The sequence below is a fragment of the Electrona antarctica genome (genome assembly GCF_951216825.1).
Source record: "Electrona antarctica genome assembly, chromosome: 1".
Taxonomy (NCBI): Eukaryota; Metazoa; Chordata; class Actinopteri; order Myctophiformes; family Myctophidae; genus Electrona; species Electrona antarctica.
In genome coordinates, this window is record NC_136806.1 from 2,546,071 (window position 1) to 2,570,866 (window position 24,796).

The window sequence follows — 24,796 nt, forward strand, 5'->3', positions numbered from 1 at the left end:
ATCCCAGCAACAAACTCTCGCGAGATTTGAGATGAGTCCGGAAGCCTCTCTCTGTCCATCTGCAATTTCACGGACAACACATAGGGGGCTCTGACCCCATATTTAAGATGAGAATATGTGAATATTATAATGTGAAATGAATGGACATATTTAAAACGATTAGAAATTATCCTTATGTGCCCAAATTAGAGCTGGCATACTTGGTCTGCATATTGAGACAGGCAGATATGTAGGCACGGTTGAGGAGGATAGATTATGTAGTCTGTGTGATCTAAAGGAAATTGAAAATGAAAAGCATTTAGTTTTTTATTGTCCATTCTACAACTCTATTAGGGAGAGACTTTTTAATGAGATAGATCCAAATCATGAATTTATATGGTTGGAGGACTTCGAGAAACTAAAACGACTATTTCAAAAGTACACCTTGTCAGTTGTTTTCAATGTACTTTGTTAAATTACTTGTCAGTGTTGTTGTCTTCTTCTTCTATCGGGTTTCATGGCGGTTGGCAAACCTAAATGGTGCATTACCGCCACCTACTAGACTGAGTGTGGAAACAGTGTTGTTGTCAGGGGGGGGAGGGTGGAGGTCGGGGAGAAGCAAACCACGCCTACTATATTTAGGAGACCATTTGTAGGCTTTGTGTACCATTTCGCCTCTAGTGGCTGCAAAGAAGTTGGCCCATCTTCATACATAAACCATCTTTGATATATCTATGGCAGCAGCAGCACAGCCTCATGACACTTGTAGTTCCCAGGCGGCAGCAGGAGCACAGCCCCATGGTACTTGTAGTTCCCAGGCGGCAGCAGCAGCACAGCCCCATGGTACTTGTAGTTCCCAGGCGGCAGCAGCAGCACAGCCCCATGGTACTTGTAGTTCCCAGATGTGTGTGATTGTTTGTTTCCTCCTTGCAGAAGAGAAGCGGGCTCTGCTGCTGCTTTGCTTGTTTTTTAGCCCCAAAAAAGCCCAAACCAGATGTGACCGTTACTGAGCAGGTAGGTCCATTCATGATGAGGCGTTTATTGATCTATGATGGTCAATAATCCGTCCGTGCTGTAAATCCATGTAGTGTGAAGTGAGAGGCTGTTTTAACGGTCATTAAACCATGTAACCGACAGACAGCGTGGAGGCTGTTTTAACGTCATTAAACCATGTAACCGACAGACAGACAGCGTGGAGGCTGTTTTAACGGTCATTAAACCATGTAACCGACAGACAGACAGCGTGGAGGCTGTTTTAACGGTCATTAAACCATGTAACCGACAGACAGACAGCGTGGAGGCTGTTTTAACGGTCATTAAACCATGTAACCGACAGACAGAGAGCGTGGAGGCTGTTTTAACGGTCATTAAACCATGTAACCGACAGACAGAGAGCGTGGAGGCTGTTTTAACGGTCATTAAACCATGTAACCGACAGACAGACAGCGTGGAGGCGGTTACGAATGGCGACGCGAGCCGTTTCTTTTGTGTCGCTGCTGCTTGTGTGAAATAAAAACCACACATAGGCTACAGCGGTCCGTCGCAGCTGTATCGATTATTAAACGTGTTGATAATCAATAATCAATGATCTGATAGATGGATAGATCTATAGATCTAACACCAACACGTACATTCCTAACGGTTGACGGTCAGTCAGCCGTTAGGAATGTGTTGATGTTAGACTTAGATCTGAGTCTGCCTGTCTGTCTGTCTGCCTGTCTGTCTGTCGTGTAGAACATGTTATGTAGCCGTTAGCATTACTCTGTCTTCAGAAAGGCCTGTTCACGTCACTTATAGGTTAGTTTTTGTGCATTAAGTGGTTGTTCTCATTGCGTTAAAGATTAAGAGTAAGTTTTGGAGCAGTTTGAAATGAATCCCAGGTCTCTATAGTCTGTATTTATTTATAGCATCTATTAGGGTTACTGTCTGTCTGTCTGTTGTTTACATCCGGTTGGTTGGCAGTTACTGTAACTGTCTGCCTGCCTGCCGGCCTGTCTGTCTGTCTGTCGGCCTGTTGGCCTGTCGGTCTGCCTGCTCATCAGCATGACTAATGGTTTATGACAACAAACATTTTAGAAAGATTAGAAAGAAGAACAAAGGCCAGGGTACAACACTTTATTTTTATGTTTATCGTCTTTCTAATTATTTGTTCGGCCCAAAACGTTGGGTGTCTGGTCTAGAGGGGCGGGTAGCCTGGCCCAGCCAGCGTGCTTTCTGGTCTAGAGGGGCGGGTAGGTTAGCCTGGCCCAGCCAACATGCTTTCTGGTCTAGAGGGGCGGGTAGCCTGGCCCTGCAGCCAGCGTGCTTTCTGGTCTAGAGGGGCGGGTAGCCTGGCCCAGCCAGCATGCTTTCTGGTCTAGAGGGGCGGGTAGCCTGGCCCAGCCAGCATGCATTCTGGTCTAGAGGGGCGGGTAGCCTGGCCCAGCCAGCGTGCTTTCTGGTCTAGAGGGGCGGGTAGCCTGGCCCAGCCAGCATGCTTTCTGGTCTAGAGGGGCGGGTAGCCTGGCCCAGCCAGCATGCTTTCTGGTCTAGAGGGGCAGGTAGCCTGGCCCAGCCAGCGTGCTTTGTGGTCTAGAGGGGCGGGTAGCCTGGCCCAGCCAGCGTGCTTTCTGGTCTAGAGGGGCGGGTAGCCTGGCCCAGCCAGCGTGCTTTCTGGTCTAGAGGGGCGGGTAGCCTGGCCCAGCCAGCGTGCTTTCTGGTCTAGAGGGGCGGGTAGCCTGGCCCAGCCAGCGTGCTTTCTGGTCTAGAGGGGCGGGTAGCCTGGCCCAGCCAGCGTGCTTTCTGGTCTAGAGGGGCGGGTAGCCTGGCCCAGCCAGCATGCTTTCTGGTCTAGAGGGGCGGGTAGCCTGGCCCAGCCAGCATGCTTTCTGGTCTAGAGGGGCGGGTAGCCTGGCCCAGCCAGCATGCTTTCTGGTCTAGAGGGGCGGGTAGCCTGGCCCAGCCAGCATGCTTTCTGGTCTAGAGGGGCGGATAGGGTAGCCTGGCCCAGCCAGCATGCTTTCTGGTCTAGAGGGGCGGGTAGCCTGGCCCAGCCAGCGTGCTTTCTGGTCTAGAGGGGCGGGTAGCCTGGCCCAGCCAGTGTGCTTTCTGGTCTAGAGGGGCGGGTAGCCTGGCCCAGCCAGCATGCTTTCTGGTCTAGAGGGGCGGGTAGCCTGGCAAAGCCAGCGTGCTTTCTGGTCTAGAGGGGCGGGTAGCCTGGCCCAGCCAGTGTGCTTTCTGGTCTAGAGGGGCGGGTAGCCTGGCCCAGCCAGCGTGCTTTGTGGTCTAGAGGGGCGGGTAGCCTGGCCCAGCCAGTGTGCTTTCTGGTCTAGAGGGGCGGGTAGCCTGGCCCAGCCAGTGTGCTTTGTGGTCTAGAGGGGCGGGTAGCCTGGCCCAGCCAGTGTGCTTTCTGGTCTAGAGGGGCGGGTAGCCTGGCCCAGACAGCGTGCTTTCTGGTCTAGAGGGGCGGGTAGCCTGGCCCAGCCAGCGTGCTTTCTGGTCTAGAGGGGCGGGTAGCCTGGCCCAGCCAGTGTGCTTTCTGGTCTAGAGGGGCGGGTAGCCTGGCCCAGCCAGCGTGCTTTCTGGTCTAGAGGGGCGGGTAGCCTGGCCCAGCCAGCGTGCTTTCTGGTCTAGAGGGGCGGGTAGCCTGGCCCAGCCAGCGTGCTTTCTGGTCTAGAGGGGCGGGTAGCCTGGCCCAGCCAGCGTGCTTTCTGGTCTAGAGGGGCGGGTAGCTTGGCCCAGCCAGCGTGCTTTCTGGTCTAGAGGAGCGGGTAGCCTGGCCCAGCCAGCGTGCTTTCTGGTCTAGAGGAGCGGGTAGCCTGGCCCAGCCAGCGTGCTTTCTGGTCTAGAGGGGCGGGTAGCTTTCTGTACCGAGGGAGGCTACATCAAAATAAAAGCCTGGGCATCGAGGCTACATCAAAATAAAAGCCTGGGTATCGAGGCTAGTGCATATATAAATAATCCCGGCAGGCAGGAAGTGGATTCTTTGTATTATTAACAGTTTGATTTCTGTTGCATAATTGTGTTTCATAATCTGATCCTTCTGCGTGTCGTTTCAGGCTCCTGTGAGTTTATGGAAACATGTCTAAGAAGAGGGGCAGGTAGGCAACGAGTTCTGCTTTTCAATCTTTTAGACTCTAAAAACACTAATTTAGACTCTAAAAACATTCATTTAGACTCTAAAAACACTAATTTAGACTCTAAAAATCACACCCGTGTGAACTGAGTGGTGTAAGGTCTTATATAGACTGATCAGCTGTGGTCTGACGTAATGTCTGACGTAATGAAATCACACCCGTGTGAACTGGGTGACCATAGCAACCATGCTCATTTTTGAGCGAACAGACAGACAGACAGACACGTAACAAAGCCAGTCGTAGGAGTGGTTTACACCACTCAAAAACACTCATTTAGACTAAAAACATTAATTTAGACTCTAAAAACATTCATTTAGAGTCTAAAAACAATCATTTAGACTCTCAAAACACTCATTTAGAGTCTAAAAACACTCATTTAGAGTCTAAAAACATTCAAACACTCATTTAGACTCTAAAAACACTCATTTAGACTCTAAAAACATTCATTTAGAGTCTAAAAATACTCATTTAGACTCTAAAAACACTCATGTAGAGTCTAAAAACACTCAATTTAGACTCTAAAAACATTCATTTAGAGTCTAAAAACACTCATTTAGAGTCTAAAAACACTCATTTAGAGTCTAAAAACACTCATTTAGACTCTAAAAACATTCATTTAGACTCTAAAAACATTCATTTAGACTCTAAAAACACTCATTTAAACTCTAAAAACACTCATTTAGACTCTAAAAACATTCATTTAGAGTCTAAAAACACTCATTTAGACTCTAAAACACTCATTTAGACTCTAAAAACACTCATATACTCTAAAAACACCCATTTAGACTCTAAACACACTCATTTAGACTCTACAAACACTCATTTAGACTCATCTAAAAACACTCATTTATACTCTAAAAACACTCATTTAGACTCATCTAAAACACTCATTTAGACTCATCTAAAAACACTCATTTAGACTCTAAAAACACTAATTTAGACTCTACAAACACTCATTTAGACTCATCTAAAAACACTCATTTAGAGTCTAAAAACATTCATTTAGACTCTAAAAACACTCATTTAGAGTCTAAAAACACTCATTTAGACTCTAAAAACACTCATTTAGAGTCTAAAAACATTCATTTAGACTCTAAAAACACTCATTTAGACTCATCTAAAAACACTCATTTAGAGTCTAAAAACTCATTTAGAGTCTAAAAAAACACTCATTTAGACTCTAAAACACTCATTTAGACTCTAAAAACACTCATTTAGACCTGAGGACGATGGGGTGCATACTTTGTTTAGACTAGTCATTGGTTAGACATGGGTTAAGGTTAGGTTTAGGGTGCATACCTAGTTTAGACTAGTCATTGGTTAGTCATGGGTTAAGGTTAGGTTTAGGGTGCATACCTAGTTTAGACTAGTCATTGGTTAGACATGGGTTAAGGTTAGGTTTAGGGTGCATACTTAGTTTAGACTAGTCTGGTTGTAGTTGTAGGACTAATGACTGGTCTAACCAATGACTAGTCTAAACCAAAAACTGTCCAAACTAAGTACTGCACCCGAGGACGATTCTAAAAAACAGGCTTCTAAATCCTGACAGTTTTCTGAAAAACCCCATGTTTCTATCTCAGTGGTGCTCAACCTTTTTCATGTCATATATCAAGGACCCCCGGAAATATGTTGTTCCATGAGCGCTATGAGCTTGTAGATCTGCTATTTTTCAATAGCTAAAGCATAACATAATGCTATCATGGCAAAAATAAATCACACCCGTGTGAAGTGAGGGGAGCTAATATATTAAAGTCTAACTCATGCTGATTAGGTGATGTAATGGTGTTTAATGTTGTGTGTTTAGGGACAAGATGACGTACATTTTCCCTTCATTGTCAATGGTGTTTTTAAAACAAACATTGAACTAAAAACAAACATTAAACCGTAAATTCTCCATTCATTGTCAATGGGAATTTTATGCTTGTGAAAGAGGAAAATCTACACTAAAACCACATAAAAAAATTTGCTATCAATTGTTTTCGTCGACTAAAACTAAGACGAAAAATGTTCGTTGACTACCTTTTTCCACTGACGAAAACTAAATGGAAACTAATTGAAAACTAAGCTATGATGACTAAAACTAAGACTATTTCTAAGACCATTTCGTCAACAAATAAAAACTAGACTAAAATGTTAGGGAGGGACAAGAGATCCAGTAAGTCATTTTACACTTAGTTGAGCTCGTAGTCTATTTTCAGCAAGTGGTGGAAATTGGTGGTCATTACGACGGCATCGAGGCCCTAAAGACAAAACACTACGACGGCATCGAGGCCCTAAAGACAAAACACTTTCATTACGACGGCATCGAGGCCCTAAAGACAAAACACTACGACGGCATCGAGGCCCTAAAGACAAAACACTACGACGGCATCGAGGCCCTAAAGACAAAACACTTTGGTGGTCATTACGACGGCATCGAGGCCCTAAAGACAAAACACTTTGGTGGTCATTACGACGGCATCGAGGCCCTGAAGACAAAACACTTTGGTGGTCATTACGACGGCATCGAGGCCCTGAAGACAAAACACTACGACGGCATCGAGGCCCTAAAGACAAAACACTACGACGGCATCGAGGCCCTAAAGACAAAACACTACGACGGCATCGAGGCCCTAAAGACAAAACACTACGACGGCATCGAGGCCCTAAAGACAAAACACTACGACGGCATCGAGGCCCTAAAGACAAAACACTTTCATTACGACGGCATCGAGGCCCTAAAGACAAAACACTACGACGGCATCGAGGCCCTAAAGACAAAACACTACGACGGCATCGAGGCCCTAAAGACAAAACACTTTGGTGGTCATTACGACGGCATCGAGGCCCTAAAGACAAAACACTTTGGTGGTCATTACGACGGCATCGAGGCCCTGAAGACAAAACACTTTGGTGGTCATTACGACGGCATCGAGGCCCTGAAGACAAAACACTACGACGGCATCGAGGCCCTAAAGACAAAACACTACGACGGCATCGAGGCCCTAAAGACAAAACACTACGACGGCATCGAGGCCCTAAAGACAAAACACTACGACGGCATCGAGGCCCTAAAGACAAAACACTACGACGGCATCGAGGCCCTAAAGACAAAACACTACGACGGCATCGAGGCCCTAAAGACAAAACACTACGACGGCATCGAGGCCCTGAAGACAAAACACTACGACGGCATCGAGGCCCTAAAGACAAAACACTACGACGGCATCGAGGCCCTGAAGACAAAACACTCTTTGTTCGACTAAATCAAATCAATGAGACTACGACTAAAACTAAAATCAAAATTTGCTGCCAAAAACAACACTGCAACACTGCGTGCGTGCACTAAAAACACAGGGACAACGCTCCACACGTCCCAAACTCTGGGACAACGCTCCACACGTCCTAAACTCTGGGACAACGCTCCACACGTCCCAAACTCTGGGACAACGCTCCACACGTCCCAAACTCTGGGACAACGCTCCACACGTCCCAAACTCTGGGACAACGCTCCACACGTCCTAAACTCTGGGACAACGCTCCACACGTCCTAAACTCTGGGACAACGCTCCACACGTCCCAAACTCTGGGACAACGCTCCACACGTCCTAAACTCTGGGACAACGCTCCACACGTCCCAAACTCTGGGACAACGCTCCACACGTCCCAAACTCTGGGACAACGCTCCACACGTCCCAAACTCTGGGACAACGCTCCACACGTCCCAAACTCTGGGACAACGCTCCACACGTCCTAAACTCTGGGACAACGCTCCACACGTCCTAAACTCTGGGACAACGCTCCACACGTCCTAAACTCCTAGACTCTTCTCCCTTCTGGCTCCAAAACTATGGAATGAACTTCCCATTACAGTCAGAACTACAGACTCACTCCCAATCTAAACTATGGAATGAACTTCCCATTGCAGTCAGAACTACAGACTCACTCCCAATCTAAACTATGGAATGAACTTCCCATTGCAGTCAGAACTACAGATTCACTCCCAATCTAAACTATGGAATGCACTTCCCATTGCAGTCAGAACTACAGACTCACTCCCAATCTAAACTATGGAATGAACTTCCCATTGCAGTCAGAACTACAGACTCACTCCCAATCTAAACTATGGAATGAACTTCCCATTGCAGTCAGAACTACAGACTCACTCCCAATCTAAACTATGGAATGAACTTCCCATTGCAGTCAGAACTACAGACTCACTCTCAATCTAAACTATGGAATGAATTTCCCATTGCAGTCAACTACAGACTCACTCCCAATCTAAACTATGGAATGAACTTCCCATTGCAGTCAGAACTACAGACTCACTCCCAATCTAAACTATGGAATGAACTTCCCATTGCAGTCAGAACTACAGACTCACTCCCAATCTAAACTATGGAATGAACTTCCCATTGCAGTCAGAACTACAGACTCACTCCCAATCTTACACTATAATTGCATTGTATGTAGTCATAGCACTTCATAGTACATATATAGCATAGTATAGTTTATATGTATAGTTACATTAGATATTCCACTGTTTACGCATGTTTCATAATAACTACTTGTTATGTATGTGATGTATTGCCATGCTTTTTGTTCTTGCTTAATGTAAGTCGCTCTGGATTAAGAGCGTCTGACTAAATTGTAAATGTAATTGTGTGTGTTCTCTCTCTCTCTCTCTCTCTCTCTCTCTCTCTCTCTCAGGAAGCGTAGCTGTGTGGAGCTGAGCGAGACCTCCTCCTCCTCCCCCTCCTCGTCATCCAGCGGCCCCCCCGACCCCGACAACCTGCTGGGCCTCAGGATACAACACAACTGGAGGGAGAAAGGCAGTCTGACCAAGTGGAAGGTAGGAGGGCAGTCTGACCAAGTGGAAGGTAGGAGGGCAGTCTGACCAAGTGGAAGGTAGGAGGGCAGTCTGACCAAGTGGAAGGTAGGAGGGCAGTCTGACCAAGTGGAAGGTAGGAGAGGAGGGCAGTCTGACCAAGTGGAAGGTAGGAGGACAGTCTGACCAAGTGGAAGGTAGGAGGACAGTCTGACCAAGTGGAAAGTAGGAGAGGAGGGCAGTGTGACCAAGTGGAAGGTAGGAGGGCAGTCTGACCAAGTGGAAGGTAGGAGAGGAGGGCAGTCTGACCAAGTGGAAGGTAGGAGGACAGTCTGACCAAGTGGAAGGTAGGAGGGCAGTCTGACCAAGTAGAAGGTAGGAGGGCAGTGTGACCAAGTGGAAGGTAGGAGGGCAGTCTGACCAAGTGGAAGGTAGGAGAGAAGGGCAGTCTGACCAAGTGGAAGGTAGGAGAGAAGGACAGTCTGACCAAGTGGAAGGTAGGAGAGAAGGACAGTCTGACCAAGTGGAAGGTAGGAGAGGAGGACAGTCTGACCAAGTGGAAGGTAGGAGAGGAGGGCAGTCTGACCAAGTGGAAGGTAGGAGGGCAGTGTGACCAAGTAGAAGGTAGGAGGACAGTCTGACCAAGTGGAAGGTAGGAGGGCAGTCTGACCAAGTGGAAGGTAGGAGAGAAGGGCAGTCTGACCAAGTGGAAGGTAGGAGAGAAGGACAGTCTGACCAAGTGGAAGGTAGGAGAGGACAGTCTGACCAAGTGGAAGGTAGGAGAGAAGGGCAGTCTGACCAAGTGGAAGGTAGGAGAGAAGGACAGTCTGACCAAGTGGAAGGTAGGAGAGAAGGACAGTCTGACCAAGTGGAAGGTAGGAGAGGAGGACAGTCTGACCAAGTGGAAGGTAGGAGAGGAGGACAGTCTGACAAAGTGGAAGGTAGGAGAGAAGGACAGTCTGACCAAGTGGAAGGTAGGAGAGAAGGACAGTCTGACCAAGTGGAAGGTAGGAGAGAAGGACAGTCTGACCAAGTGGAAGGTAGGAGAGAAGGACAGTCTGACCAAGTGGAAGGTAGGAGAGAAGGACAGTCTGACCAAGTGGAAGGTAGGAGAGAAGGACAGTCTGACCAAGTGGAAGGTAGGAGAGGAGGACAGTCTGACCAAGTGGAAGGTAGGAGAGGAGGACAGTCTGACCAAGTGGAAGGTAGGAGAGAAGGACAGTCTGACCAAGTGGAAGGTAGGAGAGAAGGACAGTCTGACCAAGTGGAAGGTAGGAGAGAAGGACAGTCTGACCAAGTGGAAGATAGGAGAGAAGGACAGTCTGACCAAGTGGAAGGTAGGAGAGGACAGTCTGACCAAGTGGAAGGTAGGAGAGAAGGACAGTCTGACCAAGTGGAAGGTAGGAGAGAAGGACAGTCTGACCAAGTGGAAGGTAGGAGAGGACAGTCTGACCAAGTGGAAGGTAGGAGAGAAGGACAGTCTGACCAAGTGGAAGGTAGGAGGACAGTCTGACCAAGTGGAAGGTAGGAGAGAAGGACAGTCTGACCAAGTGGAAGGTAGGAGAGAAGGACAGTCTGACCAAGTGGAAGGTAGGAGAGAAGGACAGTCTGACCAAGTGGAAGGTAGGAGAGAAGGACAGTGTGACCAAGTGGAAGGTAGGAGGACAGTCTGACCAAGTGGAAGGTAGGAGAGAAGGACAGTCTGACCAAGTGGAAGGTAGGAGAGAAGGGCAGTCTGACCAAGTGGAAGGTAGGAGAGAAGGGCAGTCTGACCAAGTGGAAGGTAGGAGAGAAGGACAGTCTGACCAAGTGGAAGGTAGGAGAGAAGGACAGTCTGACCAAGTGGAAGGTAGGAGAGAAGGACAGTCTGACCAAGTGGAAGGTAGGAGAGAAGGGCAGTGTGACCAAGTGGAAGGTAGGAGAGAAGGACAGTCTGACCAAGTGGAAGGTAGGAGAGAAGGACAGTCTGACCAAGTGGAAGGTAGGAGAGAAGGACAGTCTGACCAAGTGGAAGGTAGGAGAGAAGGACAGTCTGACCAAGTGGAAGGTAGGAGAGAAGGACAGTCTGACCAAGTGGAAGGTAGGAGAGAAGGACAGTCTGACCAAGTGGAAGGTAGGAGAGAAGGACAGTCTGACCAAGTGGAAGGTAGGATAGGAGGGCAGTCTGACCAAGTGGAATGTAGGAGAGAAGGACAGTCTGACCAAGTGGAAGGTAGGAGAGAAGGGCAGTCTGACCAAGTGGAAGGTAGGAGAGAAGGACAGTCTGACCAAGTGGAAGGTAGGAGAGAAGGACAGTCTGACCAAGTGGAAGGTAGGAGAGAAGGACAGTCTGACCAAGTGGAAGGTAGGAGGGCAGTCTGACCAAGTGGAAGTTAGGAGGGCAGTCTGACCAAGTGGAAGGTAGGAGAGAAGGACAGTCTGACCAGGTGGAAGGTAGGAGAGAAGGACAGTCTGACCAAGTGGAAGGTAGGAGAGGAGGGCAGTCTGACCAAGTGGAAGGTAGGAGAGGAGGACAGTCTGACCAAGTGGAAGGTAGGAGAGAAGGACAGTCTGACCAAGTGGAAGGTAGGAGGGCAGTCTGACCAAGTGGAAGGTAGGAGAGAAGGACAGTCTGACCAAGTGGAAGGTAGGAGAGGAGGGCAGTCTGACCAAGTGGAAGGTAGGAGAGGAGGGCAGTCTGACCAAGTGGAAGGTAGGAGAGGAGCACAGTCTGACCAAGTGGAAGGTAGGAGAGAAGGGCAGTCTGACCAAGTGGAAGGTAGGAGAGGACAGTCTGACCAAGTGGAAGGTAGGAGAGAAGGACAGTTTGACCAAGTGGAAGGTAGGAGAGAAGGACAGTCTGACCAAGTGGAAGGTAGGAGAGAAGGACAGTCTGACCAAGTGGAAGGTAGGAGAGAAGGACAGTCTGACCAAGTGGAAGGTAGGAGAGAAGGACAGTCTGACCAAGTGGAAGGTAGGAGAGAAGGGCAGTCTGACCAAGTGGAAGGTAGGAGAGAAGGACAGTCTGACCAAGTGGAAGGTAGGAGAGAAGGACAGTCTGACCAAGTGGAAGGTAGGAGAGAAGGACAGTCTGACCAAGTGGAAGGTAGGAGAGAAGGGCAGTGTGACCAAGTGGAAGGTAGGAGTAACCTGACTCCGCCAGATGGGGCAGCAGAGAGTGCACTGGGTTCCCCCCTCCTGCTCCCATCTGGGAACTCTCAGGCAGACTTGATGCCCGGCCACAAAACGGCCTGGCCAATCAGCAGCAGCTATCCCGCCTCTAGCTGCTGCTGATTGGCCAGGCTGTGACATAAGATTTTAGTCGACTAAATCTACAGGTGATTTAGTCGAACAAAATGTATTTTGGCGGTGCCTTGATGTTGTCTTAGTGACTGTTTTATTCACTTGCTGAAAATAGCCGATCTACAAGCTCACAACGCGTCGCACTGCGAGCTTGTAGATCTGCTATTTTCAGCATGCAACCAAGTGTAAAATGACTTATACTGGATCTCTTGTCCACTAGTCCCTTCCTGACATTTTAGTCTAGTTTTTATCTGTTGACAAAGTTGTCACTATATTTAGTCTTAGTTTTAGTCATCGTAGCTTAGCTTTCATTTAGTTTTTGTCAGTGGAAAAAGGTAGTCGGCGAACATTTTTCGTCTTAGTTTTAGTCGACGAAAACAACACTGGGAGAGAGAAGGAATGTCTTCTAAATCATAAAATAGCAGTTCTACAAGCTCACAATACGACAGTTTTCTGAAAAACCTCATGTTTCTATGTCAGTGGTTCTCAGACAGTTTCATGTCAAGGACCCACAAAAATATCTGTATTTGGCCGCCGACCCCCACCTGAAAATATGTTGTTCCAGGGACCCCCCAGAAGCAAAGATTTGAGTTAAAAACGTTCGCTCTGAAACAATATATATTCAAAGACTTGTGCCACCACTTTCACGACTGCTATTTTTCAATAGCTTAAAGTATAACATAATGCTTTAAAACACCAGAATGGGTTAATAATGCTAAATATAGCTCAGGTCAGAGGTAGCCTGGTGAAACCACTCCCCCTGCTGGTCAACAATAGCTGGTCAGAGGCACTGCTGAACTCATATTACTCAATTACTCAATTTCTTCTTTGCATTTCCAACACGTTGTCATCCGCTATTCCCATTTTAATTAATCTAGTCAAATAATATCTATGAATTATCTTATACTGAATAAATGTCCCTCTGGCTTCTCCAATTCCACTTCCTACATTTGCTCAAGGACTGTCTAAAGAGGACGAGACGCGAAGACCGTACGGGCGACGCCATGTTGCTCCATGGAAGGAAAGAAACATGTGCACAAATTTGTGCATGTACAACTTCCTGGTCTCAACTGCGCATGTTTCTTTCCTTCCATGGAGCAACATGGCGTCGCCCGTACGGTCTTCGTGTCTCGTCCTCTTTAGACAGTCCTTGCATTTGCTATAATTCTCGTCCAATGCTCATTTTCAAAGTCAAGCCCCAAATCATTCTGCCAAGTCAGTTTGAGACTGTCACCGTGTTCCTCCCAGCAGTTCTTTTGACATGTTGTAATAAACAGAGGCAGTATGAGCTTCATGTGGTAATTTTAGATCATTCAACTAGTGATATATTGTCAACAGTATCAAGAGTACTGCCACTGACAGTAAATATTTCCACAATGTACCATAATTTCCAAGGTCAAATTTCTCTTTTAATCCATTTTGGGCGGGAACCCCTTTTGGTGTTTCAAGCATTATGTTATACTTTAGCTATTGGAAAATAGCAGATCTACAAGCTCATAGCGTGGCACAGAGTGCCGCGCTATGAGCTTGTAGGTCTGCTATTTTTGAAAAATCGTGAAAATGTGCCTCAAATCTTTGAATATATATTCTTTCAGAGTTTCAGTTTTTAACTCAAATGTTTGCCTCTGGGGGGTCCCTCTGGGGGGTCCCTCTGGGGGGTCCCTCGAACAACATATTTGCAGATGGGGGTCGGTGGCCAATTACGTATAATTGTTGGGGTCCTTGAGGACATTGCCAAAGCATTTCCGGGGGTCCCCGGTTCAAAAACGTTGAGAACCCCTGATCCAATACAGTGGTCCTCACAGGGGGGTTCCAGGTGGTCCCCATACAGCTAAATGATGGAGAGTTGGTAACCAAATGGACCCTTAGGATGATCGTTAACTTTTGAGAGAGTAAAATGGAACCAAATGGACCCGTACAGGTCCATTTGGTTCCATTTTACTCTCTCAATAGTTACATTATTGTTTTTTTTTAAAATGTTTTCTTTTTTGTGGCTTTCGCCATTATTCGACTTTTGTTTTCTCCCTGGAAATAAAAATCACACCCGTGTGAACTGAGTGGTGCAACTCCCCTCTTCCCCTGCCTCTCTCTCTCTCTCTCTCTCTCTCTCTCTCTCTCTCTCTCTCTCGGATTGTATTAAATAATTGCAGCTGTAAGAAAAACTTGAATTATCCGCTTTCAATCTGCAAAGAAATCCACCTTAGACATGTTATGAGCTACTTCCTGTCATGTTATGAGCTACTTCCTGTCATGTTATGAGCTACTTCCTGTCATGTTATGAGCTACTTCCTGTCATGTTATGAGATAATTCCTGTCAAGAAATTCCGTGCAGGTGATTTCTTTCAGAGTTTGGGAGCGCTCGTTGAAATGTCACTCAACAGCCCTTCCTCACAGGGCACAGTGTTGGTAACATGCTAAGAACATGTGATGTCTTCCTCTCAGGGCACAGTGTTGGTAACATGCTAATACCATGTGATGTCTTCCTCACAGGGCACAGTGTTGGTAACATGCTAATACCATGTGATGTCTTCCTCTCAGGGCACAGTGTTGGTAACATGCTAATACCATGTGATGTCTTCCTCAGGGCACAGTGTTGGTAACATGCTAATACCATGTGATGTCTTCCTCTCAGGGCACAGTGTTGGTAACATGCTAATACCATGTGATGTCTTCCTCACAGGGCACAGTGTTGGTAACATGCTAATACCATGTGATGTCTTCCTCTCAGGGCACAGTGTTGGTAACATGCTAATACCATGTGATGTCTTCCTCTCAGGGCACAGTGTTGGTAACATGCTAATACCATGTGATGTCTTCCTCAGGGCACAGTGTTGGTAACATGCTAATACCATGTGATGTCTTCCTCAGGGCACAGTGTTGGTAACATGCTAATACCATGTGCTGTCTTCCTCACAGGGCACAGTGTTGGTAACATGCTAATACCATGTGATGTCTTCCTCACAGGGCACAGTGTTGGTAACATGCTAATACCATGTGATGTCTTCCTCACAGGGCACAGTGTTGGTAACATGCTAATACCATGTGATGTCTTCCTCAGGGCACAGTGTTGGTAACATGCTAATACCATGTGATGTCTTCCTCAGGGCACAGTGTTGGTAACATGCTAATACCATGTGATGTCTTCCTCACAGGGCACAGTGTTGGTAACATGCTAATACCATGTGATGTCTTCCTCAGGGCACAGTGTTGGTAACATGCTAATACCATGTGATGTCTTCCTCTCAGGGCACAGTGTTGGTAACATGCTAATACCATGTGCTGTCTTCCTCACAGGGCACAGTGTTGGTAACATGCTAATACCATGTGATGTCTTCCTCAGGGCACAGTGTTGGTAACATGCTAATACCATGTGATGTCTTCCTCGCAGGGCACAGTGTTGGTAACATGCTAATACCATGTGATGTCTTCCTCAGGGCACAGTGTTGGTAACATGCTAATACCATGTGATGTCTTCCTCACAGGGCACAGTGTTGGTAACATGCTAATACCATGTGATGTCTTCCTCAGGGCACAGTGTTGGTAACATGCTAATACCATGTGATGTCTTCCTCAGGGCACAGTGTTGGTAACATGCTAATACCATGTGATGTCTTCCTCACAGGGCACAGTGTTGGTAACATGCTAATACCATGTGATGTCTTCCTCAGGGCACAGTGTTGGTAACATGCTAATACCATGTGCTGTCTTCCTCACAGGGCACAGTGTTGGTAACATGCTAATACCATGTGATGTCTTCCTCACAGGGCACAGTGTTGGTAACATGCTAATACCATGTGATGTCTTCCTCACAGGGCACAGTGTTGGTAACATGCTAATACCATGTGATGTCTTCCTCAGGGCACAGTGTTGGTAACATGCTAATACCATGTGATGTCTTCCTCAGGGCACAGTGTTGGTAACATGCTAATACCATGTGATGTCTTCCTCACAGGGCACAGTGTTGGTAACATGCTAATACCATGTGATGTCTTCCTCAGGGCACAGTGTTGGTAACATGCTAATACCATGTGATGTCTTCCTCAGGGCACAGTGTTGGTAACATGCTAATACCATGTGATGTCTTCCTCACAGGGCACAGTGTTGGTAACATGCTAATACCATGTGATGTCTTCCTCGCAGGGCACAGTATTGGTAACATGCTAATACCATGTGATGTCTTCCTCAGGGCACAGTGTTGGTAACATGCTAATACCATGTGATGTCTTCCTCACAGGGCACCGTGTTGGTAACATGCTAATACCATGTGATGTCTTCCTCTCAGGGCACAGTGTTGGTAACATGCTAATACCATGTGATGTCTTCCTCACAGGGCACAGTGTTGGTAACATGCTAATACCATGTGTTGTCTTCCTCTCAGGGCACAGTGTTGGTAACATGCTAATACCATGTGATGTCTTCCTCACAGGGCACAGTGTTGGTAACATGCTAATACCATGTGATGTCTTCCTCACAGGGCACAGTGTTGGTAACATGCTAATACCATGTGATGTCTTCCTCAGGGCACAGTGTTGGTAACATGCTAATACCATGTGATGTCTTCCTCACAGGGCACAGTGTTGGTAACATGCTAATACCATGTGATGTCTTCCTCAGGGCACAGTGTTGGTAACATGCTAATACCATGTGATGTCTTCCTCTCAGGGCACAGTGTTGGTAACATGCTAATACCATGTGATGTCTTCCTCACAGGGCACAGTGTTGGTAACATGCTAATACCATGTGATGTCTTCCTCACAGGGCACAGTGTTGGTAACATGTTAATACCATGTGATGTCTTCCTCAGGGCACAGTGTTGGTAACATGCTAATACCATGTGATGTCTTCCTCAGGGCACAGTGTTGGTAACATGCTAATACCATGTGATGTCTTCCTCACAGGGCACAGTGTTGGTAACATGCTAATACCATGTGATGTCTTCCTCAGGGCACAGTGTTGGTAACATGCTAATACCATGTGATGTCTTCCTCAGGGCACAGTGTTGGTAACATGCTAATACCATGTGATGTCTTCCTCACAGGGCACAGTGTTGGTAACATGCTAATACCATGTGATGTCTTCCTCAGGGCACAGTGTTGGTAACATGCTAATACCATGTGATGTCTTCCTCACAGGGCACAGTGTTGGTAACATGCTAATACCATGTGATGTCTTCCTCACAGGGCACAGTGTTGGTAACATGCTAATACCATGTGATGTCTTCCTCAGGGCACAGTGTTGGTAACATGCTAATACCATGTGATGTCTTCCTCACAGGGCACAGTGTTGGTAACATGCTAATACCATGTGATGTCTTCCTCAGGGCACAGTGTTGGTAACATGCTAATACCATGTGATGTCTTCCTCTCAGGGCACAGTGTTGGTAACATGCTAATACCATGTGATGTCTTCCTCAGGGCACAGTGTTGGTAACATGCTAATAACATGTGATGTCTTCCTCGCAGGGCACAGTGTTGGTAACATGCTAATACCATGTGATGTCTTCCTCACAGGGCACCATGTTGGTAACATGCTAATACCATGTGATGTCTTCCTCACAGGGCACAGTGTTGGTAACATGCTAATACCATGTGATGTCTTCCTCAGGGCACAGTGTTGGTAACATGCTAATACCATGTGATGTCTTCCTCAGGGCACAGTGTTGGTAACATGCTAATACCATGTGATGTCTTCCTCTCAGGGCACAGTGTTGGTAACATGCTAATACCATGTGATGTCTTCCTCAGGGCACAGTGTTGGTAACATGCTAATACCATGTGCTGTCTTCCTCACAGGGCACAGTGTTGGTAACATGCTAATACCATGTGATGTCTTCCTCAGGGCACAGTGTTGGTAACATGCTAATACCATGTGATGTCTTCCTCTCAGGGCACAGTGTTGGTAACATGCTAATACCATGTGATGTCTTCCTCAGGGCACAGTGTTGGTAACATGCTAATACCATGTGCTGTCTTCCTCACAGGGCACAGTGTTGGTAACATGCTAATACCATGTGATGTCTTCCTCACAGGGCACAGTGTTGGTAACATGCTAATACCATGTGATGTCTTCCTCAGGGCACAGTGTTGGTAACATGCTAATACCATGTGATGTCTTCCTCACAGGGCACAGTGTTGGTAACATGCTAATACCATGTGATGTCTTCCTCACAGGGGCACCGTGTTGGTAACATGCTAAGAACATGTGATGTCTTCCTCGCAGGGCACCATGTCGGTAATAACATGCTAATAACATGCCATTGTCATCCTCAGGGCACCGTGTTGGAGCGCCTCACCGTCAACCGCTGCCTCTACATGGTGAAGTATGACGGCTTCGACTGCGTCTACGGCATCGAGCTGTTCCAGGACGACCGCGTCTCCAACCTCACCGTGCTCAGCGAGAAAGTCGGTGAGTCGCCACGACGTCCCGCGTGACTGACGGACGGACGGACGGACGGACTGACGGACTGACGGGCCGTTTAGTTTGAAAACTTTGTTGAAAAAGTCAGAGAGAGAAAGATGAGGCTGGCAGGGGACTAGAGGCTGGCACCCAGAACTAAGTCAGAGAGAGAAAGATGAGGCTGGCAGGGGACTAGAGGCTGGCACCCAGAACTAGAGGCTGGCACTGTGTCAGGCACCCAGAACTAGAGGCTGGCACCCAGAACTAGAGGCTGGCACCCAGAACTAGAGGCTGGCACCCAGAACTAGAGGCTGGCACTGCGTCAGGCACCCAGAACTAGAGGCTGGCACTGCGTCAGGCACCCAGAACTAGAGGCTGGCACCCAGAACTAGAGGCTGGCACCCAGAACTAGAGGCTGGCACCCAGAACTAGAGGCTGGCACCCAGAACTAGAGGCTGGCAACCAGAACTAGAGGCTGGCACCCAGAACTAGAGGCTGGCACCCAGAACTAGAGGCTGGCACCCAGAACTAGAGGCTGGCACTGCGTCAGGCACCCAGAACTAGAGGCTGGCACCCAGAACTAGAGGCTGGCACCCAGAACTAGAGGCTGGCACATAGAACTAGAGGCTGGCACTGCGTCAGGCACCCAGAACTAGAGGCTGGCACTGTGTCAGGCACCCAGAACTAGAGGCTGGCACTGTGTCAGGCACCCAGAACTAGAGGCTGGCACTGTGTCAGGCACCCAGAACTAGAGGCTGGCACTGTGTCAGGCACCCAGAACTAGAGGCTGGCACTGTGTCAGGCACCCAGAACTAGAGGCTGGCAGGGCACTGTGTCAGGCACCCAGAACTAGAGGCTGGCACCCAGAACTAGAGGCTGGCAGGGCACTGCGTCAGGCACCCAGAACTAGAGGCTGGCACTGTGTCAGGCACCCAGAACTAGAGGCTGGCAGGGCACTGCGTCAGGCACCCAGAACTAGAGGCTGGCAGGGCACTGTGTCAGGCACCCAGAACTAGAGGCTGGCACTGTGTCAGGCACCCAGAACTAGAGGCTGGCCCTGGTCAGGCACCCAGAACTAGAGGCAAGTAAATTGACTATTGACAATATTCAGACCGCAGCCATCTTGCCAGCAAGGTGCTAACTAGGTGCAACTTCCATTGACAGCCCATTCATTCACACAGAAAAGTCACATTTAATTCAAACTCACTAACATTGCAGCTGTACGGAAAACTTGAATTATATTCTTTCAATCTGCAAAGTGTTTGTTTCATAAAATTAAAAAAAAAAAATGTTATGAGCTACTATATGTCAAGACATTCCTTGCAGATGATTTTGCAAGTGGTCGGTACTGGAGTTTGGAAGCGCTCGTTGACTATCACTCAACAGCCCCTGGTCCCCTGTCTGCCCCCTAGGGGCCGTCGGGTGTACCGTCTGTTTAGAATGTGCACATAATGCAGGATGTTGCTTTACTGATACTTAGAAAAATAATCATCTGCAAGGTATTTCTTGACGGGTTTAAACATATATATATATATATATATATATATATATATATATATAGAAATTTAATTTAATTTAGTGGATCGCCCCTTGAGATGCATCATCTCGTTTTAGAGGGGGGGTCCTCGAAAATGGCATCGGTACATCTCTAAGCAGTCGCGTTCTCCCTCTCCCCCTGCCCCCTCCTCCCCTCCTCTCCCCCTCCCCCAAACAGTGAACAACAAGATCCGCGCCCCCCCCGGTGCTGAGGAGCTGGTGGGTCGGGCGGTCGAGCACCTGTTTGAGAAGGAGGACGGAGAGAAGAACGAGTGGCGGGGCATGGTTCTGTCCCGCGCCCCGGTGATGACACACTGGTACTACATCACCTATGAGAAGGACCCGGTTCTCTACATGTACCAGCTGTGGGACGACTACCGGGACGGAGACCTCAGGGTGCTGCCCGAGTCAGGTACTGACCTCTGACCCCCTGACCCTAACGACTACCGGGACGGAGACCTCAGGGTGCTGCCCGAGTCAGGTACTGACCTCTGACCTCTATCCCTAACGACTACAGAGACGGAGACCTCAGGGTGCTGCCCGAGTCAGGTACTGACCTCTGACCCCTGACCCTAACGACTACAGAGACCTCAGGGTGCTGCCCGAGTCAGGTACTGACCTCTGACCTCTATCCCTAACGACTACAGAGACGGAGACCTCAGGGTGCTGCCCGAGTCAGGTACTGACCTCTGACCCCCTGACCTCTATCCCTAACGAATACGGGGACGGAGACCTGAGGGTGCTGCCCGAGTCAGGTACTGACCTCTGACCCCTGACCCTAACGACTACAGAGACCTCAGGGTGCTGCCCGAGTCAGGTACTGACCTCTGACCCCTGACCCTAACGACTACAGAGACGGAGACCTCAGGGTGCTGCCCGAGTCAGGTACTGACCTCTGACACTGTGAACTCCCCCTCCACCGGCTCGTTGAACTTGATGGTCCCTCTGTCTGGACATTGTGATGATAATAATAATAATAATAATAATAGCTTGAATTTATATAGCGCCTTTCATGAACCCAAGGACGCTTTACAAAATGTACCAACATAGAACCTGGGGAACATAGAACCTGGAGAACATAGAACCTGAGGAACATAGAACCTGGGGAACATAGAACCTGGGGAACATAGAACCTGAGGAACATAGAACCTGGAGAACATAGAACCTGAGGAACATAGAACCTGAGGAACATAGAACCTGGGGAACATAGAACCTGAGGAACATAGAACCTGAGGAACATAGAACCTGGGGAACATAGAACCTGGGGAACATAGAACCTGAGGAACATAGAACTTGGGGAACATAGAACCTGAGGAACATAGAACCTGAGGAACATAGAACCTGAGGAACATAGAACCTGGGGAACATAGAACCTGGGGAACATAGAACCTGAGGAACATAGAACCTGAGGAACATAGAACCTGGGGAACGTGGTTGAAGTCCCACTTCAACAACGTTAAGAGTCATATTTTTGCCTTTTTTTTTTTACAAATTGCGGCATTTAACTCCCATTTAATTTGATATGGTTATAATGTTATATTATAACTAGGTTATATTAGGTTATATTATTCATGTAGAAAACAGAATAAGAAATAATTATTATAACTAAAGCTAGCAAAATCAACTAGAAGTAGTAAAGTAGTAGATGCAGAGGTCGTTGTTTTATTGCGTCCTTTAACTATAAACTGCGTTTTGGGATGCAGAATGCACCCTGTTTTAATCTCTGTATCAGTGATGCATGTGCATAGTCTCTGTAGTAATCAAAGTGCGTCCCCCCCCCCCCCCCCCCCCCCCCCCTCCAGAGAACAAGCACCTGCTCCCGGCCGACAGGAAGCCTGGCGAGGAGACGGAGAGCCTGGTGGGGAAGCAGGTGGAGTACGTGACGGACACGGGCCTGAAGAGGACCGGCCTGGTCATCTACCAGGTCCCCGCCAAGCCCACCGTCTACTACATCAAGTACCACGACGACTACCACGTCCACGTCTACGACCTGGTCAAGACCACCTAGTGGAGGGACCGGCCTGGTCAGGACCACCCAGGAGAGGACTGGCCTGGTCAGGACCACCCAGGAGAGGACCGGCCTGGTCAGGACCACCCAGGAGAGGACCGGCCTGGTCAGGACCACCCAGGCCCCCTTCTCCACCGTTTGGTTCCCGATGGGAACCGGTTCAGTTCTTTGTGGTTCTTAGTCCATGAGCCAGAGCTCCAGACTGGTTCTTAGACCATGAGCCAGACCTCTGAACTGGTTCTTAGTCCATGAGCCAGAGCTTAAAACTGGTTCTTAGTCCATGAGCCAGAGCTCCAACATTGGAACGTTAATTATGAATTGAGTAGCAAAACCACACCTATATTAGATTGTTATCACCATGAAACTTCCCCAGTTGATTACTTACATGGAGACAACGATGTATTGTATTACAATTTTAACCCATTTTGACCTGAGATCAAATTGTCTTCTAAATCCTGACAGTTTTCTGAAAAAGCTATGTTTCTATGTCAGTCGTTTTCCAAAAATAGCTATATTATAACATAATGCTAACACCAAAAGGGGTTCCCGCCCAAAATGGGTTAAATTAGGCATTATGTAGGAAAATATGCAAAATAATTAAAATGTGAAAAAGCTACTACTGTGGAAGGGTTATCATGTATTAATTTACTTATATTGATGCTATAAACAATTTAATATAGGTATGGTTTTGCTCCACTCAATTCATAATAACGGTCCAATTTTGGAGCTCTGGCTCATGGACTAAGAACTGGTTCTGAACTGAACCGGTTCCCGACCGGTGGAAAAAGGGGTCCAAGTGCAGTGGGCTTCATAAAGACTGACCTGGTCAAGACCTCCTGATGCTGTGGGCTTCATAAAGACACCTGGTCAAGACCTCCTGGTGCAGTGGGCTTCATAAAGACACCTGGTCAAGACCTCCTGGTGCAGTGGGCTTCATAAAGACACCTGGTCAAGACCTCCTGGTGCAGTCGGCTTCATAAAGACTGGCCTGGTCAAGACCTCCTGGTGAAGTGGGCTTCATAAAGACACCTGGTCAAGACCTCCTGGTGCAGTGGGCTTCATAAAGACACCTGGTCAAGACCTCCTGGTGCAGTGGGCTTCATAAAGACACCTGGTCAAGACCTCCTGGTGCAGTCGGCTTCATAAAGACTGGCCTGGTCAAGACCTCCTGGTGCAGTGGGCTTCATAAAGACACCTGGTCAAGACCTCCTGGTGCAGTGGGCTTCATAAAGACTGACCTGGTCAAGACCTCCTGGTGCAGTGGGCTTCATAAAGACTGACCTGGTCAAGACCTCCTGATGCTGTGGGCTTCATAAAGACTGACCTGGTCAAGACCTCCTGATGCAGTGGGCTTCATAAAGACTGACCTGGTCAAGACCTTCTCAAAACTTTTTTTTCCATGTCGAGGATGATTATTAGCCCGTGGAACGGACCGGACCCCCATTCGAAAAGATGTGTACGCCCCTTTACAGCTTGTATGCTTCCGTTATACAGTCTGGAGCAACGGAAGCTCTGATCACGAGTAAAATATAAATGCTTCCGTCGTACAGTCTGGAGCAACGGAAGCTCTGATCACGAGTAAAATATAAATGCTTCCGTCGTACAGTCTGGAGCAACGGAAGCTCTGATCACGAGTAAAATATAAATGCTTCCGTCGTACAGTCTGGAGCAACGGAAGCTCTGATCACGAGTCAAATATAAATGCTTCCGTCGTACAGTCTGGAGCAACGGAAGCTCTGATCACGAGTCAAATATAAATGCTTCCGTCGTACAGTCTGGAGCAACGGAAGCTCTGATCACGAGTCAAATATAAATGCTTCCGTCGTACAGTCTGGAGCAACGGAAGCTCTGATCATGAGCAAAGTGAAGCCTCCTCCCCAACTTTCGTCTTTACAGTTGTGCAAAGTTAATATAAATCAAAATCATCTAAGCAGATGTAGAGGTTTGGGAAATGTAGTTCTCTTGGTAGAGGGTTTGGGAAATGTAGTTCTCTTGGTAGCGGTTTGGGAAATGTAGTTCTCTTGGTAGCGGTTTGGGAAATGTAGTTCTCTTGGTAGAGGTTTGGGTAATGTAGTTCTCTTGGTAGAGGTTTGGGTAATGTAGTTCTCTTGGTAGAGGTTTGGGTAATGTAGTTCTCTTGGTAGAGGTTTGTGAAATGTAGTTCTCTTGGTAGAAGTTTGGGTAATGTAGTTCTCTTGCCGTGATGTAACTCCACATTTTGGTGAGGTCGTGTCTTCCAGAGTTGCTCCGTTGAACTAACTTAACCCTTTGAGACCTGAGGTCGGTTTTATGAATGCATGCCTTCTAAACCAGTGGTTCACTTCCTCTACCTCTACCAAAACACAACCCAAACCTCTACCAAATCACAACCCAATTATCTACCAAAACACAACCCAAACCTCTACCAAAACACAACCCAAACCTCTACCAAAACACAACCCAAACCTCTACCAAAACACAACCCAAACCTCTACCAAAACACAACCCAAACCTCTACCAAAACACAACCCAAACCTCTACCAAATCACAACCCAATTCTCTACCAAAACACAACCCAAACCTCTACCAAATCACAACCCAATTATCTACCAAATCACAACCCAAACCTCTACCAAAACACAGCCCAATTCTCTACCAAAACACACCCCAATTATCTACCAAAACACAGCCCAA

At 47.6% G+C, this 24,796-nt stretch overlaps 1 protein-coding gene across 1 annotated transcript; it reads left to right on the plus strand.

Moving 5' to 3' along the window:
• Positions 1-877: 877 nt before the first annotated feature.
• LOC306922062 (spindlin-1-like) lies at positions 878-23,403 on the plus strand. The gene is made up of 6 exons (XM_079499449.1): positions 878-993; positions 4,017-4,058; positions 8,784-8,925; positions 18,453-18,588; positions 20,294-20,527; positions 21,918-23,403. Exons 2-6 carry the CDS (start codon positions 4,039-4,041, stop codon positions 22,121-22,123), a joined length of 738 nt encoding a protein of 245 aa, XP_079355575.1. The 5' UTR covers positions 878-993; positions 4,017-4,038; the 3' UTR covers positions 22,124-23,403.
• Positions 23,404-24,796: the final 1,393 nt, after the last annotated feature.

Bases quoted from the DNA above. Each gene is read 5' to 3' on its own strand.
- LOC306922062 (XM_079499449.1), top strand. From the start codon at position 4,039: ATGTCTAAGAAGAGGGGCAG. The intron at 4,059-8,783 runs GTAGGCAACGAG...TCTCTCTCTCAG, and splicing joins ATGTCTAAGAAGAGGGGCAG to GAAGCGTAGCTGTGTGGAGC. The intron at 8,926-18,452 runs GTAGGAGGGCAG...TGTCATCCTCAG, and splicing joins GCAGTCTGACCAAGTGGAAG to GGCACCGTGTTGGAGCGCCT.